This window comes from Cupressus sempervirens, chromosome 7 (assembly GCF_028749045.1).
Source record: "Cupressus sempervirens isolate cs-2001-9-10 chromosome 7, ASM2874904v1, whole genome shotgun sequence".
NCBI lineage: Eukaryota > Viridiplantae > Streptophyta > Pinopsida > Cupressales > Cupressaceae > Cupressus > Cupressus sempervirens.
Genome location: NC_143124.1, coordinates 34,154,850 through 34,170,625, shown reverse-complemented (window position 1 = coordinate 34,170,625; position 15,776 = coordinate 34,154,850). Strand labels below are relative to the sequence as shown.

Below are 15,776 nucleotides of genomic sequence, written 5' to 3'. Positions count from 1 at the left end.
ATGACTGAGTTGTTATACTTAGGTCATATTATCAGCAGAGAAGGAGTACGGATGGATCCTGATAAGATTCGTGCTATTGTGGAGTGGCCTATTCCTGAGAACCTAACTCAGCTGAGAGGATTCCTAGGTTTATGTGGCTTCTATCACAGATTTGTTTGCGGATATTCGCGACATGCAGCTCCTATGATAGACTTGCTCAAGAAGGGAGCTTTTGTTTGGACAGCAAAGGCACAGGCTTGTTTTGACAGATTTAAGGAGATCATGACTTCATGCCTGGTACTAGCATTGCCCGATTTCTTGAAGCCATTTGAACTCCAGTGTGATGCTTCAGGAGATGGTATTGGGGCTGTTTTGATGCAGGACAAACACCCAATAGCATATGAGAGCAGAAAACTCCGTGGGCCAGAGAAAACATTCAGCATTTATGACAAGGAGATGTTAGCTATCATGCATGCATTAGCTAAGTTCAGGCAGTACTTAGTAGGTGGTAAGTTTTGTATAAAAACTGACCACAACAGTTTGAGACATTTCCTTGGGCAAAGGGATCTCAATGATAGACAACAGAAATGGGTAAGTAAGCTACAGGCATATGATTTTGATATATCTTATGTTAAGGGCATGCAGAATGTGGTAGCAGACGCCTTGTCACGTAGGCCACACCTTAATTCGATGATTGAGACCTCCGAGGACTGGAAGCATTTGATTATTGCAGAATATGTTAGAGACCCATGGGCATCAGGTATAGTTGATGGGACTATTGTCGATACGAGGTATTCACTTGTGGATGACTTGATCATTTACAAAAGCCGGATCTTTTTAGTCCCAGGATCGAAGATGAAATGGTCTATTATGCGGGCTCTTCATGATTCACCTATAGCTGGTCATCCCGGGTACTTTAAAACATATAGACAGGTATGGGAACGGTTTACATGGAAAGGACTCAAGAAGGATGTTTTGCAGTATGTTCGTGAGTGTTCTGTTTGCCAACAGAATAAACAGGAGCACACCTTTCCAGTAGGACTCCTACAGCCACTTCCCATCCCGCGTCAGAAGTGGGAATGCATATCTATGGATTTCATTACAGGGTTGCCCAAGGCTCAGGGTCGTGATTGTATTTATGTGGTGGTAGATAGACTAACGAAATATGCTCATTTCTTTCCCATCACCACAACTTATACAGCAGTACAGGTAGCTGAGATTTTTTTCAGAGAACTTCTCAGATTACATGGGATACCCTGTAGTATTGTCAGTGACAGGGATAGCAGATTCTTGAGTTATTTTTGGAGGGAGGTGTTTCGATTATGTGGCACTGAGCTCACACCCAGTACTAGTTATCACCCGCAGACCGATGGACAGACGAATAGTAAACAAGTGGGTGGAAGGCTACTTGAGGAACTATGTGGCTGATCAGCAAAAGACATGGGTAAGATGGATTTATTTGTGTGAATATTGTTACAATACCACTTTCCACATGTCTATTCAGATGACACCTTTCCGAGCATTATATGGATATGATGCACCGAGTTTCATTGACTTGTTAATGGGTGATGTTTGGGTTCCACGTGCTGAGAATTTGATTCAAGAAAGTAAAGACATTATTAGCACTCTACGGGATAACATAGCTCGGGCACAGAATCAGTATAAGCAATATGCAAATCAAAGGAGGACAGAGAGGAGCTTTGAGGTGGGTGACATGGTTTACCTAATGCTTCAACCATTTCGACAATCTACTCTCAAAAAGAGTGGGTCAGAGAAGCTTAAGCCTAGGTATTATGGGCCTTTCAGAATTACCAGGCGAATAGGGGAATTGGCTTATGAGCTTGAGCTCCCAGCAGATAGTAAAGTGCATAATGTGTTCCATGTGTCGCGCCTCAAAAAGGCGCTGGGACAGAATGTGGTACCTTCTACCATATTACCGCCTTTGGATGATGAGGGGAAATTGATCTTAGTGCCGGAATTCATTTTGGAGAGCAGGGAAAAATAGCTCCGCAGAAGGGTAATCAGAGAATATTTGGTTAAATGGAAAGATTTACCAGTTGAAGATGCCACTTGGGAAAATGAAACAGTTTTGCAGCATCCAGCTTTGAGATTGCTTGAGGACAAGCAATTTCAGGAAGGGCGGACTGTCATGTCCCCTTTCTAGTAACATAACTTTTATCGGGGATTTTCCTATCATCGACTCTCATAGGCAAATGATTTTGGAAAGAGAGTCATTTTATTTCCAGATGATTACATTCTTGCTCTCGGAGAATAATAATTCAGTAAGTGGGGCCTACTTGTTCTAATATTAAATTGAGATTGTACTTTACTTTATAAAGTTATTTATTTAATTTTATAAAGATTAATAATAAAGTGCATTATAAAAGACCATTCCGGAAAACTTCCAGTAACTTCTCAACAAAGTGAATAAATAGAGGACATGGGGCACCCATTTTTATAGGCGATTTTGTGGATTCTTCTATTTTTTCATTTTGGAGCAATTTGTGGTCTTCGGTCTGCAAATTTCCATTAGGTCTTTGGGAACGAAAACTCCCTTGGATCTGCATAACTGAGGAAGTGAGATATCTTCTGAAGGGTTGCTCATTGGAGATGGTATTCAGCCATTTCATGGTGGATGAATTAAAGAATCGATTTTTTATCAAGGTTTGAAGCTAGCAAGGAGGGCGAGGCAATTTGTTACAATCCAAAGGGGCGAAAGTCTTGAGGATTATTTAATAAAATAGTGAGCCGGAAGTTGTCAAGCGGCTGCAGCGTGGGATTTATAGAGTCGGGTCTAAGGGTTTCGTATCATAACCGGAGCATATTGGAAAGTACGCCCACCACAGTGATCTCCGAAATAATTGTTACAGTCGGCAATTCGAGCACTGCTAATTATAATTTGTCTGAGACGGTGGGAAGAATGTAAGAACGAATTCCGTTGGTAACAAGTTGAGCTCGGTGACGAGTTGCGGAGTCAATTCAGTAATCATTCCATGCTATCAAACCGGCGAGGCGGATGTACTGTCTTTCCAAACGCGAATGATTCTGGGCGCACAAGCTGTTAGAACGTGAACACGGACTTCACTACCGGTGTTAATGTTTCCCAAGGTTTAACTAAAAATGACGGGTCCCTGTTACATCGCGCACCAAGCTAGTAAGGCATAGTTATTGATTGCGGAATATATCAGAGATTATTCTGACCCAACTACGGCGAAATACCAAGTGCACAGTTCACGGCAGGCTGCACATTCCCGACTCCAGCCCCAGTATATATATAACGGCAAGTACAGGACATTCATAATTCGGGTATCCGCTGTTACAGGTTTTTCCTTTTATTTAATCTTGGTTGCTAATATAGGCGTCCAGTTTTCATACATTACTAGCATTGGATAGTCATTCAATTGGTGAAAACTAGAAGTACTCATTACAGAACTTGTAATTGATCGGTCCAAAGCAAACGATAATAAGATCTCTCTTTTGAATTTATTGCATTCGATATATATTCTTTATTTGGTGGATAAATTAAAACATTTCACCTGTGTTCATCAAACGATTGCACACCAAGTATTTGACGAATTGACGCAGTTCAGTTTTGGTGTAAGTTAGTAACTTTGTAAACTGGGGACACCACATTAGCATCAACCTTTGAATTATTCATTACACTGCAGTAAATTAAGTAAATACATGAAAGGACCCTGTCTTACAAGCTACTGACTTACACCAAAACTGAACTGCGACAATTCGTCAAATACTTGGTGTACAACCGTTAGATGAACACAGATGTAATGTTTCTAAATCATCCACCAAATCAAAAGGATGTAACGAATGCAATGAATTTTAGTAACACCAATAATATTCAAAAAGATCTTATTATCATTTGCATTGGATAGATCTATTACAAGTTCTGAAATAAGTGCTTCTAGTTTTCACTAGTTGTATGACTATCCGATATTAGCAATTTATGAGAACTGGATGCCTATATTAGCAACCCAGATCAATAAAAAAGAAAACCTGAAAATGAATAGTCGAATTCTGTACTTGCCGATATATATATGCTGATGCTGAGGATGGTGATGTACAGCCTGCCCGTGTACAGTGCAATCTGGAACAACTTGGTATTCATTAAATTGTTTGCCGTAACTGGGTCAGAATAATTCCGATATATTCCGCAATCTGTGACTTATGCCTTTCTAGCTTGATATGCGATGTAACAGGGATCCGTCGTTTTAGTTAAAAACCTTGAAAAAGTTTGACACCGGTCATGAGTTAATATTCCTGTCTTAACAGCTTGTGCGCTCGGAACGACATACAACCATTCGCGTTTCAACAGGCGGTATATTTGTCTCGTCGACTTGATGGAATGGCCACTGATTGATTCTGCCGCTTGCCATCGAGTTCAGCTTGTATCCAGCGGAATTCGTTCTTGCATTATTTCCTCCGTCTCAGACAAATTATGGATGGCAGTGCTCGAATTGCCCACAAATACTGTCCTAATAACTACTTTCGTTTCCACATTTGGGATCTAGCTGAAACTTTTGAAAAACCCAACGGAGTGCATGACGCCCTTATTCGAATTTGCTTATTTAAAAAAAAAAAAAAAAAAAAATTTGAAGCTGGATGAAATTCCTTATTCCTTTGCTCGTTTGAACCCTAAAAAATCAATCTCCAGATTAATCCATCATGAAATAGCTGAATGCCATCTCCAATGAGCAACCCTTCGGAAGATATCTTACCTCCTCAGTTATGCAGATCTAAGAGAGTTTTCGTTCTCAAAGACCTCTGGAAATTTGCAGACCGAAGACTACAAATTGCTCTAACTGATAATAGAAATCCAATCCACAAAACCGCTTGTCCAAATGGGAGCCTTATGTTCTCTATTTATTCACTTCGCTGAGAAGTTACTAGAAGTTTTCCGGAATCATCTTTTATGATGTACTTTAATTATTAAACTTTATAAAATTAAATAAATAACTTTATAAAGTTAGAGTACAACCTTAATTTAATATTGAAACGAGTAGGCCTCACTTACTGAATTATTATTCTCCAAGAGCAAAATGTAATCATCGGGAGACAAAAATGACCCTCTTCCCCATAATCATTTGCCTACGAGAGTCGATGATAGGCAAATTCCCTGTTAAAGTTATGTCGCTCGAAAGGGGACATGACAATACACACTTAAGTCTTAGCACATAGGAACCATTTATTCTCCTTTCACCTTTACTCAACTATAGCTTCAAATTTAACAAATATGGTAAGGACAGCATTACTTCTCCTAGAGTGACAATCATAGGGAAACATTTAGCACTATAATCCTAGAGGCATCAATTGTCAAAATGCACTAAAATATCTAGATGGATGGAATTTTAATGAAGTGAAACAATTGAGACATTTCTCTGCATCGGTGAAAATCCTCAGATCTGGGTGTGCATGCATGCGGGCCACTACTCTTCTAAGGTCCCCTACAATTCTATGGGGCCAGCCATTGAATCTTCTCTCCGCTATAGTCCCTCTGCTTGCACGTATGCACACATATGCACCACTGCACTGGCAGGGGATGCTCTCTCTCACTCACCCGTATCTATTTCAGCCCTGTGCAGTCCTCAGATATGATTCCAAAATCTGATCCACGCTTTTCCAATCTGAAGTGTACATACTTATGAAGAGGCTTAGAGTGTCCTGGCAGATTCCAGCATTTGCAAAAGAACAGCTTCACTGCTCCCTTTCCAGTACTCGTGGGAGAAGCTAATGAAATTAAATTGGCTCACCATTCCTCTTGCTTCTTTCAATATATGATTCATTTTCCAGTTCAGCAGGCCTCATTTGCATCTTGCATTGATTACTACTTGCAAGTTATAAAACTCTATAAGAATAAACATTTTCTTCTAGTGGAGGTAACTGATGGTAAACATATTTATATTTGTTGTAGGTTGAGAATGAGTATGGACTTGTTGAAGACCATTATGGGGAACCGGGTCAGTCATATGTCAAATGGGCAGCATCTGTGGCTGTTGGGCTCAATACAGGTGTTCCTTGGGTAATGTGCAGTCAAGGAGATGCTCCTGATCCAATTGTGAGTCTCTGTTCATTTTAAAGGGGTTTTTATTATCATGAATTATTGGATCAGTATTGAGTCCATTTATTTTTTCATTACGCAACTTTTAATTGAACATCCTATTGCAGCATCAGTAAGAACCTTTTAGTAGGTTGAGAATAAGAGTATGTTAGCTAGAAGATTAATAGATTACCCAAGTGACAGAAATTCATGATTCACAACATAATTCTTTTCCACTAGCACCATCAGTTAGTATGGTGCCTGCACATTTCTTCATAGTTTTGATCACAAACCACATGAACATGCATCAATTAGTTTGGAAATTTTGTTTCGTAACTTTAAACACTCATACTGGAAAGACAACAAAGCTTAGACTTTTTGCCAAAAAAATCATTTTATTTAAGAATTCAAATAACATTCTGGCCATTTTGGATTGCAGATAAACACTTGCAATGGTTTTTATTGTGATGGCTTTGTTCCCAATTCTATTCATAAACCTGCACTTTGGACAGAAAACTATGTTGGCTGGTACTTTTTTGACTGCTATCCATTAAAAATTTCTATTTAAAAGGTTATATATAATTTCTTTTGATTATGCAAAGTATTTCCATTTTTGTTCAAACATAGACATCCTATGATTTGAAAGTTTGGTGTTTAGATATTTCAGTGGTTTAATTTACAGGTTTCAATCATTTGGTGGTGTAGTGCCATATAGGCCTGTCGAAGACCTGGCATTTAGTGTTGCACGCTTCTTTGAGACAGGGGGTGCATTGCAAAATTATTATATGGTATTTCTTTTCCATGGAAGAAAAACAGTTTCCAAGAAAAACCAATAAATGAGATTAATTTTAATGTGATATGTTAATAGAGCTAATTACGAGCCATGTTAATAGAGGTAACTACTAGACTCAGATTGAATTAATACTTGAGTTTTTCATGGTGAAGTATCATGGAGGAACCAACTTTGGTCGCACAGCAGGAGGCCCTTTTGTTGCTACAAGTTATGATTATGATGCCCCAATTGATGAATATGGTATGTTATTTGAGGCCCAAACTTTAAAATAATTCTCTAAATGTTTAAGAAAGAAATACAGTCAGAAGCCACTAAGGAAAAGCCAAATCCATTTCAAGCTTAGTCTGCAATCATGCTGATAAATGTTGACATTCAACTATTTGTTTGTGTCTTTTGAATGAACTCAATTGGTAAATAATTGTGGCTCCAAATTGAGGCCCTAAAATAAAATCCTTTAAAGAAATGTTAAATTACAATATTTGAGCAATCATTGTTTAAAAATAAATAAATGAGCAAACAGCAGATTGAAAATTTGCAGTTCACATTGGTAAAGTGCGAAAAATGTCTACCTAAATCCATGGTGAAAAGAATTCAAGAACAAGGAGGAAAATTGGACCGATAAGCATGATCATTCCACAACTGAGAATATCCCAGCCATTGTCAACAGAGTACCAATTGACAATGGTGGAAGCACCGTCAAAATAGAAGAGGATGCGTCTAGCAGACACAAGTCACAAGCCAAAGACCCAATTTCAGAAATCGCAGGACACCCTCGACAAAATATCAACACATAAACATGAGGAATTGGAAAGAATGAGTAGAGAAAGAGGCCAAAGCATTCATCATGCCCACATAACTTCTTAGTCCTATAAGGGAGCATTATGGAAACCATGACCTCTTTGTAAAATGGAGCAGTCAAGGATGTCAATTGGAGGATATTATAAATTGGTGGATAGAAAGCTTCCATGGCCAACTAAGTGTGAGAACTCTTTTATGAAGGTTATTTTCTAATAGACTGTGATAATCCAATTATTTAATGAGGAAACATTGGGTAGGAAGCATTGATGTATAAAAGATTTAGCTTTTATTGTATCGAATGGGAACCCAATATTGATCCTTGCAAGCATGAACTCGAGAAATTCCCATGATGGATTCAATTACGCAATCTTACATCAGAATATTGGTTAAACCCTCGAAATCATAGGGGATGCTCTAGGTTCTTTCATTGGGGTAGAAGAAGATTTCCTCAACCGGAAACTAGGAGCTGGCAAGAATATTGGTCAACAAAGATATGGAGATAATATCTGAAAGGGGCAATTGGTTTCAAAAACAAAGTCTTATTAAGGAAAAATTGATGAGAAATGCATTGAATTGAAAGGGAAAACCAAGAACAATCTCAAAATCAATAGAGGAGATTAAGAAGTAAAGAATCAATGTCCGAAATGAATAATATACCGAAGGAAAAAAAAACATTGATTATTAATAACTCTGATCAAGCAATTCAAGTAGATGTGAGATATGAGACAAACAGAGAAAAAGAAGAAGGATTTATAGTTGAGGACCTAGGAGACAAATTATGTAATGCCCTCTTTTTAGCTTACCATGGTTGGTGGTTTGGATAAGCGCATCAATGGCCCTCGTAGGCTAAGCTAGAAGGTTAGGGGGTCTCAATTGGATGCACCAGAGGTCAATTCCCACTCCAAAGTTCAGGGATGTTTAGAGTTGCTCTTTGCTTGGATCAATTTGGCACACTTAGTATTTATGGTGTCTAATTTAAGAAAGTGAGGGTTTTTATATTTAGCAGGGCGTTTGAACAGTTTGGTGGCAGTGTTGAGATTTAGTAACTCTGATTGGAGCTGTTCTTCAAAGACTTACTATTTATAGTCATTGTTGAGGAGTTCATATATCTGGCAAGGGAACCCAGACTCATGGTATGCATAATGATTGACTCATTCCTTAGTTGGCTTAGTTTGAGGGACTTAATATTTATAATAAGTCAATTACGCCCATGTTGCTATTTTTGGCAGTGTACTTGGTATTAGCAGGGTTCATCAGTTGATGAAGTGGGATAAGTTTATTGGCTCAAGTTCAAGATATTAATTATTAATAAAGAATTCTTTTTAATAATTAATTATGAAAGTTATAATATAATATTTTTATTGAAATGGGGCCAATTGACTTTATAAATGCATTAAATGAACATCATAATGTGCAGGCCTATTTATTTATTATCCTAAGCCAACGTGGGACTTGAAGAAGCACATATATTACTGCTTCTTAAAGTCAATTCAATAACAAGTTGTTTTGGTGTTAAGTATTTAGAAGGGAATTATAAAGTTTAATACTTTAATGGGGCCTAAGTCATCATTCAATATTATTAAATGTTTATTTGAATTTTGGTGCCTAACTTTGGAGGGGAATGTAATTAAATATCATATTTGAAATGCAACAAAAGAAAATACACTTACAAGTTATGTTAAGTGTTATCAAGAAGACACTTGATTGATTTCCTAATTGAGAAAAACAAAAAGCCAAAGGGTGGAGAAATCAATTCATTCTTAACATTTGATATTTGAAGAGTTGTGCAAGAGTTTGCAGTTGTATTTGGCTTGAGAAATTGTGAATTTCTCTAGTTATTAACACTTTGAACTGGTGAGATATTCAGTGAAAGTGGTCCATGGCGATTTCTTTATATCATTGTGCTCCCAAGTGAAGGAATTGGGGTTTGAGTGAAGGAATTAGAGTTTAACTTAAAGTTACTGTTACCAATTTTTAGCATGCTTGCTAAAATTGGCAGTGTTAGCATATTTTCACCTACAACTTCAAGCAAGAAGAGCTTCAATTATTTATAGATGCAGTAAATGGTTGTTGCCATAAAGAAAAGGTTGAATGGAACTCTACTTTGTTGAGTGGAGTTTTACTTTGCTAGGTGGAGTTGCTTTTCAGTGGGCCTTCTGTATTTTTTAAAGGGATAAGACAAATCTATATGCTTTGGCCAGTCATCAAGATAAGAGGGCAGATATGAGTGGAGTTACTTTTCAGAGCCTTTATGAGTTGTCGATAGGAAAAAAGTGCAAATCTGAGTAGGCCATTATGATAAAGTTGAGGGGGTATGACTTTTCCAGCACTAAATCACCTTTTTCATGTGCTTGGATGGGTCCAAAAAATGGCCTGATTGATCAAATCCGACCCCAAGGAGTTGTTGTTTTCTCATGTGACTTGAAAAGGCTATAAGTATGGGCTGAAGTCTCATTTGTAAGGAGTTCTAACTTTTGTAGTTGAAGAGTTTTTGTGACTACTTTGCAGTCCTTGGCTCCTACTTGCATTAGTTTTGTAACTCCTCTTTTTTGCAGATTCAATAATACATTGGAGATCACTTTTATGCATTTTATATTGCCTTCCCATCTTTATAGCTGTTTGTATGCAGGTTGCAGTTTGTGTCAAGTGCATCATTATAGTTTTTGTGTTGTGAAAGCCATCTTTCATTAAACTTATAATTTTCCAGGGCTTTTCTGTGAAGCATTCATGCACAAGCATGAAGTATGGGTTGTGTGAGTTTATGAATGCATGTAGGTGTTATTCAAGTTGTTTTTCCTGTATTCTGCAATAGTTGTTTGGTGCATTTCCATAGGGTTTAGATTTCAATTATGTTATCCTTCTACCCCTTTCTCTCAGATTGTGACCTCCCTTGATCCTTTATTTGACATTCTTTTTTGCAGGACCTTCTTGCCATCCGTCTCAAATGAAAAGTCCATCCTCTTGAGACTTTGGGTGTACTGGTCAAGGGTCTCCATCCATTGGATGCCCAATATGATATCAGTATCAACCAAATCTATGACAGAATTGATGAAATTGAGTGTGGCGCCACTATCAATAATGACTATGACTCGCTTCCCATGAAGTGTGCCATGAACCCTGAAGATACTACTTCCAGCCATTGTAGTGAGGGTAGCAATGGAACCCCCTTTTTGTATCAGGGCATTTATTCTCTCTTGTTATTTTCTTCACTAGTCACTATAGGTACTTGTCCTTCATCATTGGTGCAAGAGCACCTAGGGTAAAGGTCAAACCCTAAGTCTACTTTTTGGTGTGTGGATGGTCTAACCAACCATGGGATAATAAGGACTAATGATAAAGTCCCAAGGTGTGTTTAAGAGGTTTGAGTTGATAGGTTTTGATTTAGGGGTCTAATTTAGGCAGTTAGGTCTTAATAGTAGAAAATTACAAAAATTGCTCTAGGAGGCCAAATGACGTAAAATGCCATAAAAGTGGGCAAGGAGTGTGTAAAGATGACCCTTAGATGTTCTAAGGTCATCCTAGGAGGTTTGATAACATTCTTTGCAAGTTTGGAGAGTCTAGGAGCAAAATTGCAAAAGTTGTCAAAAAGTTGCATTGACAGCTTTGCAATTTTGTAAAATTGCTTGATAACTTTTCAGGTAGTTTTGCAAAACCAACGATTTGGATAGTTATGGTTCGAACTGCAAACTAGGAGGAAAGATGAAGTCTATTTAAGCCTTTTCCAACTTAGTTCTGAGGGTTGGACTATTCGGTGTACGGACAACACCAGCAACAGGACAGTTTTTGAGCATTTGAGCATAGTTTGGAGTTTTGGTTGGAATTTTGGATTGAATAGAAGACTGTTTTTGATGAATTAGGATCTTGTGTTCATGACTTGAATCTATGTGCAATTGTTTTGGTTTCAAATAGGCATTCAACAAGTTTTAGAAAATTATTTGCTTTTGTTAATACTGTTGTCCAATTTTTTGGTAACAAGTATGGAATGGGCTATAGCTTGAGTGTCCTTGGTCTAAACACCATGGCTCTTGGAGACCAAGCAATAGCCTCTGTACATATTGTAAATATGGTTTGTGGAGGTTGTGGAAGGCCAAATTCTATTTTTACAAGTGAGCCCTAGGCAAGCTAGCAAGCTTGGCAAGGTGCAAGGAGATGCTTGTACAGAGTTATTGTGAAGAACAGGTGATTAGCATGGGTCAATCTTGAAGTGGTGAGGTAGGAGCAATGTGTAAGGAAATCTAAATTCAAAGGAGGAGGTTGGGTATAGAGTTTGACGCTTGCAAGGGGGAAAACACCAACATTGCTTCTAAAACCCTTAATAGTAGGGTTTTCTGAATTTGTACAATACGGACATGCTGGAACCCTAGACCTATAAAATATTCAAGGGTTGGTCATAGGGAACAAAAGTCTAGTATACACCAAGGGGCCTTATTAAGGGTTTTTGTGAGTTATAGCTCCTTCCTCGTTTCTAGGAGGGCTAATAAGGGCTCTTAGGGCTACAAGGCATAACTAGCCATTTTGGTGATTTGGGTGGGTGAGAGTTGAAAGAATGGTGTAGAATGATGGGGAATGAGTCAAGAATCCTAGAAGGAAGGTTCAATCTTGTTCTTGAGGAACTTGGTGAATTTGAGGGAGGTTTGGCAATCTAGGCCAAAGAATGGACTTTTGGGTGAATTGGAATAATGACATTGAAGTTTGAAATGGTGGGAGAGTTTCTTGGGAAAAGGGGATTGTAGAGGGATCCTCTAAGCTAGGGTTAGGAGAGAAGACCCTATAGTGGGCTAGGAGTAGCCTAGGAAGAGCTAGAAATGCTCTTAGTTGAAGAAGCTCCCCATCAATCATCATCAGGAAACTCCTCAATGTAATGAACCTTTCCCTTCTCAAAGCAGCGATGACCTGGTCCCCATGGTTCCTTGCACGTGAAACAAAGCTTTTTCCTCCAAAGCTCTTGTCGAGAGTCTTCATCCAACGAAGGTTTTTTCTGAATTGGCTCCTTGTTTTTGTCTTCTTGTGGGGACGGTGTTGGCGTAGCTACGTGAGTTTTGGAGGAAGATGCGGCCATGTCAAGCACCTTCTTAATAGCTTTGTTGAGTGCACACAGGTTGAACCCTTTTATCCAACCTCTTAAAGGTTCTCTCAGCCCATCCATGAATAACACGATTTGACGTCTTTCAGAGATGTCTGTGACTAATATTAATAGCCTTTGGAACTTAGTGATGTAATTGTCTACTGTACCTATTTGCTTTAGCTAAGCTAGATCTTTGAAGTTAATTTCAAGATCCTTCTCATCAAACCGATCAATGAGTCTCTCAGTGAACTTGACATAAGAGGTTACTTGGTCATGGCCGAGAGTGACCAAGCCATGGTGCCACCACTCTTGCCCCACTCCTTCTAGATGGAGTGCTACAAACTTGATTGCTTCCTCTATGGGCATCAGGTTGAGTTGGAAATAGGTGTCTGTCTTCAGAACCCATGCCTGTGCGGTAATGACACCAAATCCATCAAATGGTGATTAGTTTACCTTTCCGATTTTTCTCCTAAGATCATCATTAAAATAACCGCGATTTCCCCCACTTGAATATCTCATTCTTAGATCAACATAGTCTCTGTAAGATATATCACCTTCCATATTTGCGTTCCTCCAATCCTCCTGAAGTTTTTCTTGCATTTCCTAAAAAGTGGGCTCTCTTTCTTTGCGTGGTGCTTCCGTCCTTGGAAGGAAGATGGGTATCGAGGGTCGAGAGCGAGAGGGTTGAAAGTTTGTCCTTCCTGAAATAGTGTTGTTGCTATGTCCATTTTGTTCTCCTGTTGTCTTTCCCTCAGCCAATTTTTGTAGTATTTCCTGCATAAGCATTCGGGTTTCGTTGATTTGTATTTGGTTTCTGCTGAGCTCTCTTAAAAAACTCATGGGTTCTCTCATAAGATCAAGATATTGATGATCTACCATTTTACCAACAAGGGTATTTGTCCTTCTACTTTGGGTATAAAATTGCATTCACTTCCACAGGCTGGCAGAAACATTGGCTCTGATACCACTATAATGTTCCTGACCTCCGTTCACTAGTCTGAACCCAAAAAAATCTATACAGTATGCAAGATAGGGCTGGCTGTACGGTGTTTTATGTGTGTACGGTGGAGGGAGAAAGAGATGTTTGCAGGGAGCTGTACGGTGGAGATAAACAGGAAGGCTGTACAAAGGAAAAGTGCCTGTATGGTATGAAGTGAAGGCTGTATGGTAGTAGAAAGGGAGGTCGTACGGTGGTGGGAGTGGAGGCGGTATGGTAGGGGAGTGGAGGCTGTACAGTATAGACTGGAGGTTGTTGCTGATGGGGAATGATGTACGGACTGTGTTCGTACAATGATGATTTTTGGAGCCATGGAGTGTAATGTCATACGGTATGGCCATACAGTATGTGGTGTGCAAGTCATGAGGTAGAGGAACAACTAGGCCATACAGTGGAGCAACTAGGCCATATGGTAGGTATTATTTGGACCACAGATATGGTTGTGGGCCGTACGCTGAGTGGAACTGAGCTACACTAAGTATCAGAGCAATACATTCACTAATTAATGCCAAAACAATTGATTCAATCCGATTCCTGAGATATATATGCATCTACAAAAAAGATGGTGTTGTGATTTGCTAGATCCAGCAAAGTATTACAAGCAAAGAAATAGGGTGAGGGTGAATCCCACCGAAACTGTGAGAGCCAAGTAGGGAAGATCTTTCACTTCTAAAATGACGAACAATCCAGAACTCCAACAAGAATTCGTAGTACAAAGAAATAATCGCAAATCAAATACCTACTACTACCTACATGCCGTGCCTAAATACCCTTTGGAGAAACTTCCCGACGGTTTACAAAGATAGTCGATAGCCAAAACTACGGAAATAATTAAATAAAAATGGGTCCGAGATATACTAAATCAATCGGCCTATTAACAAATGTTTGATTAAATATTTATTTAATGACAGGAACAATACAAGGAGATGAGGAGTATTGGCAGGCAACAGGAGTATAACAGACAACAGGAGGAGATGGAATACCAGGCCTATCTCCAACAAGAAGAAGAAGATAGGGAGAGACAGAGACACATTGAGGAGAAGCTTGCAAGGAAAGTTGTTGCAGCCAGAGAGGAAGAAATGAGGCTCCAGTCAGCTCATTTTCTGACCAAGGAAGCAGAGGCAGCCTCTTCTCCAAAACTTGTCATCGAAAGCTTCAAGAAGTCTTCTCCATCACAAGAGCCTGTTGTTGTAACTTCTCCACTCCCAGTGCGAAAAAGATGGCCCCATGAGCCTTCCATACCCATTTCGATTTTACTCTTTGAGGGTGGACCAGTCATATGGACTCCTGATGGTCTAACCATGTTAGTTTTTACCGCATAGGTTAATTAAGAAATGCACACAGATAATGAACACGAACAGCAACAGTACTCCTTTATTCGCATATGCCAATAGGTTACATATAGAGTATAAGATAAGATCTGATGATTTACAATGATCCTAGATAGGGTATAAATACTTTCGGCTGAACCTTCCTGAAGGAGTCCGTCGGCCACATACAATATGTCCACTACAAACTATTTATCGACGACATCGGCTACAAAGTACAAAATCACCGATGACAATCAAGTCGGTTGACATCATCCCCCCCCAAAAAAAAAGTTGTCTTCGGGAGACAATTACAAAATACAATTACAACATATCCAGGACAGATTAACAAAATAGAATACACTAACTGGCTAACAAGATAGATATGATTCTATCACACCACTTTCACATTCATCCCGTGCCTGCACCAAACTGGTCTCCAACCCACGCTGCATTTGTAACCTCTGCTAAGACAATACTGTCTCCTTAATCAAGTTGACCTTGATAGCCACCTGTGCTGCTTTCTCTGCTTCCAACTCTAGGTTCACTGAGCTAAGTGTCGTTGTACTGCCTTCAACTGGATGATCAACTCCTCCCGAGCTCTCTATGCATCCACCAAGACAACCTCACGTCCAACACCTACTCCAAGTGCCTCTGGTACACAAACACTCCATGCCTGTAGTAGCTCCAGGTCTCATCAACTGGTCACACTTCCCATGACTGATATCCACAATCACTGGGGGTCCAGGGGGCAAAATTTAACACTTCGAAACGCACACAAAATT

General features: G+C 39.2%; 1 protein-coding gene across 1 annotated transcript in view; it reads left to right on the top strand.

The window, feature by feature from the left end:
- Window positions 1-15,776, top strand: part of LOC149545291 (beta-galactosidase 8-like) — a 219,321-nt gene that overhangs the window by 16,254 nt on the left and 187,291 nt on the right. The window contains exons 6-9 of the mRNA XM_089790622.1: window positions 5,906-6,049; window positions 6,471-6,559; window positions 6,714-6,819; window positions 6,977-7,064. Coding sequence (XP_089646748.1) covers window positions 5,906-6,049; window positions 6,471-6,559; window positions 6,714-6,819; window positions 6,977-7,064 — 427 coding nt within the window. The remainder of the gene's footprint in view (window positions 1-5,905; window positions 6,050-6,470; window positions 6,560-6,713; window positions 6,820-6,976; window positions 7,065-15,776) is intronic.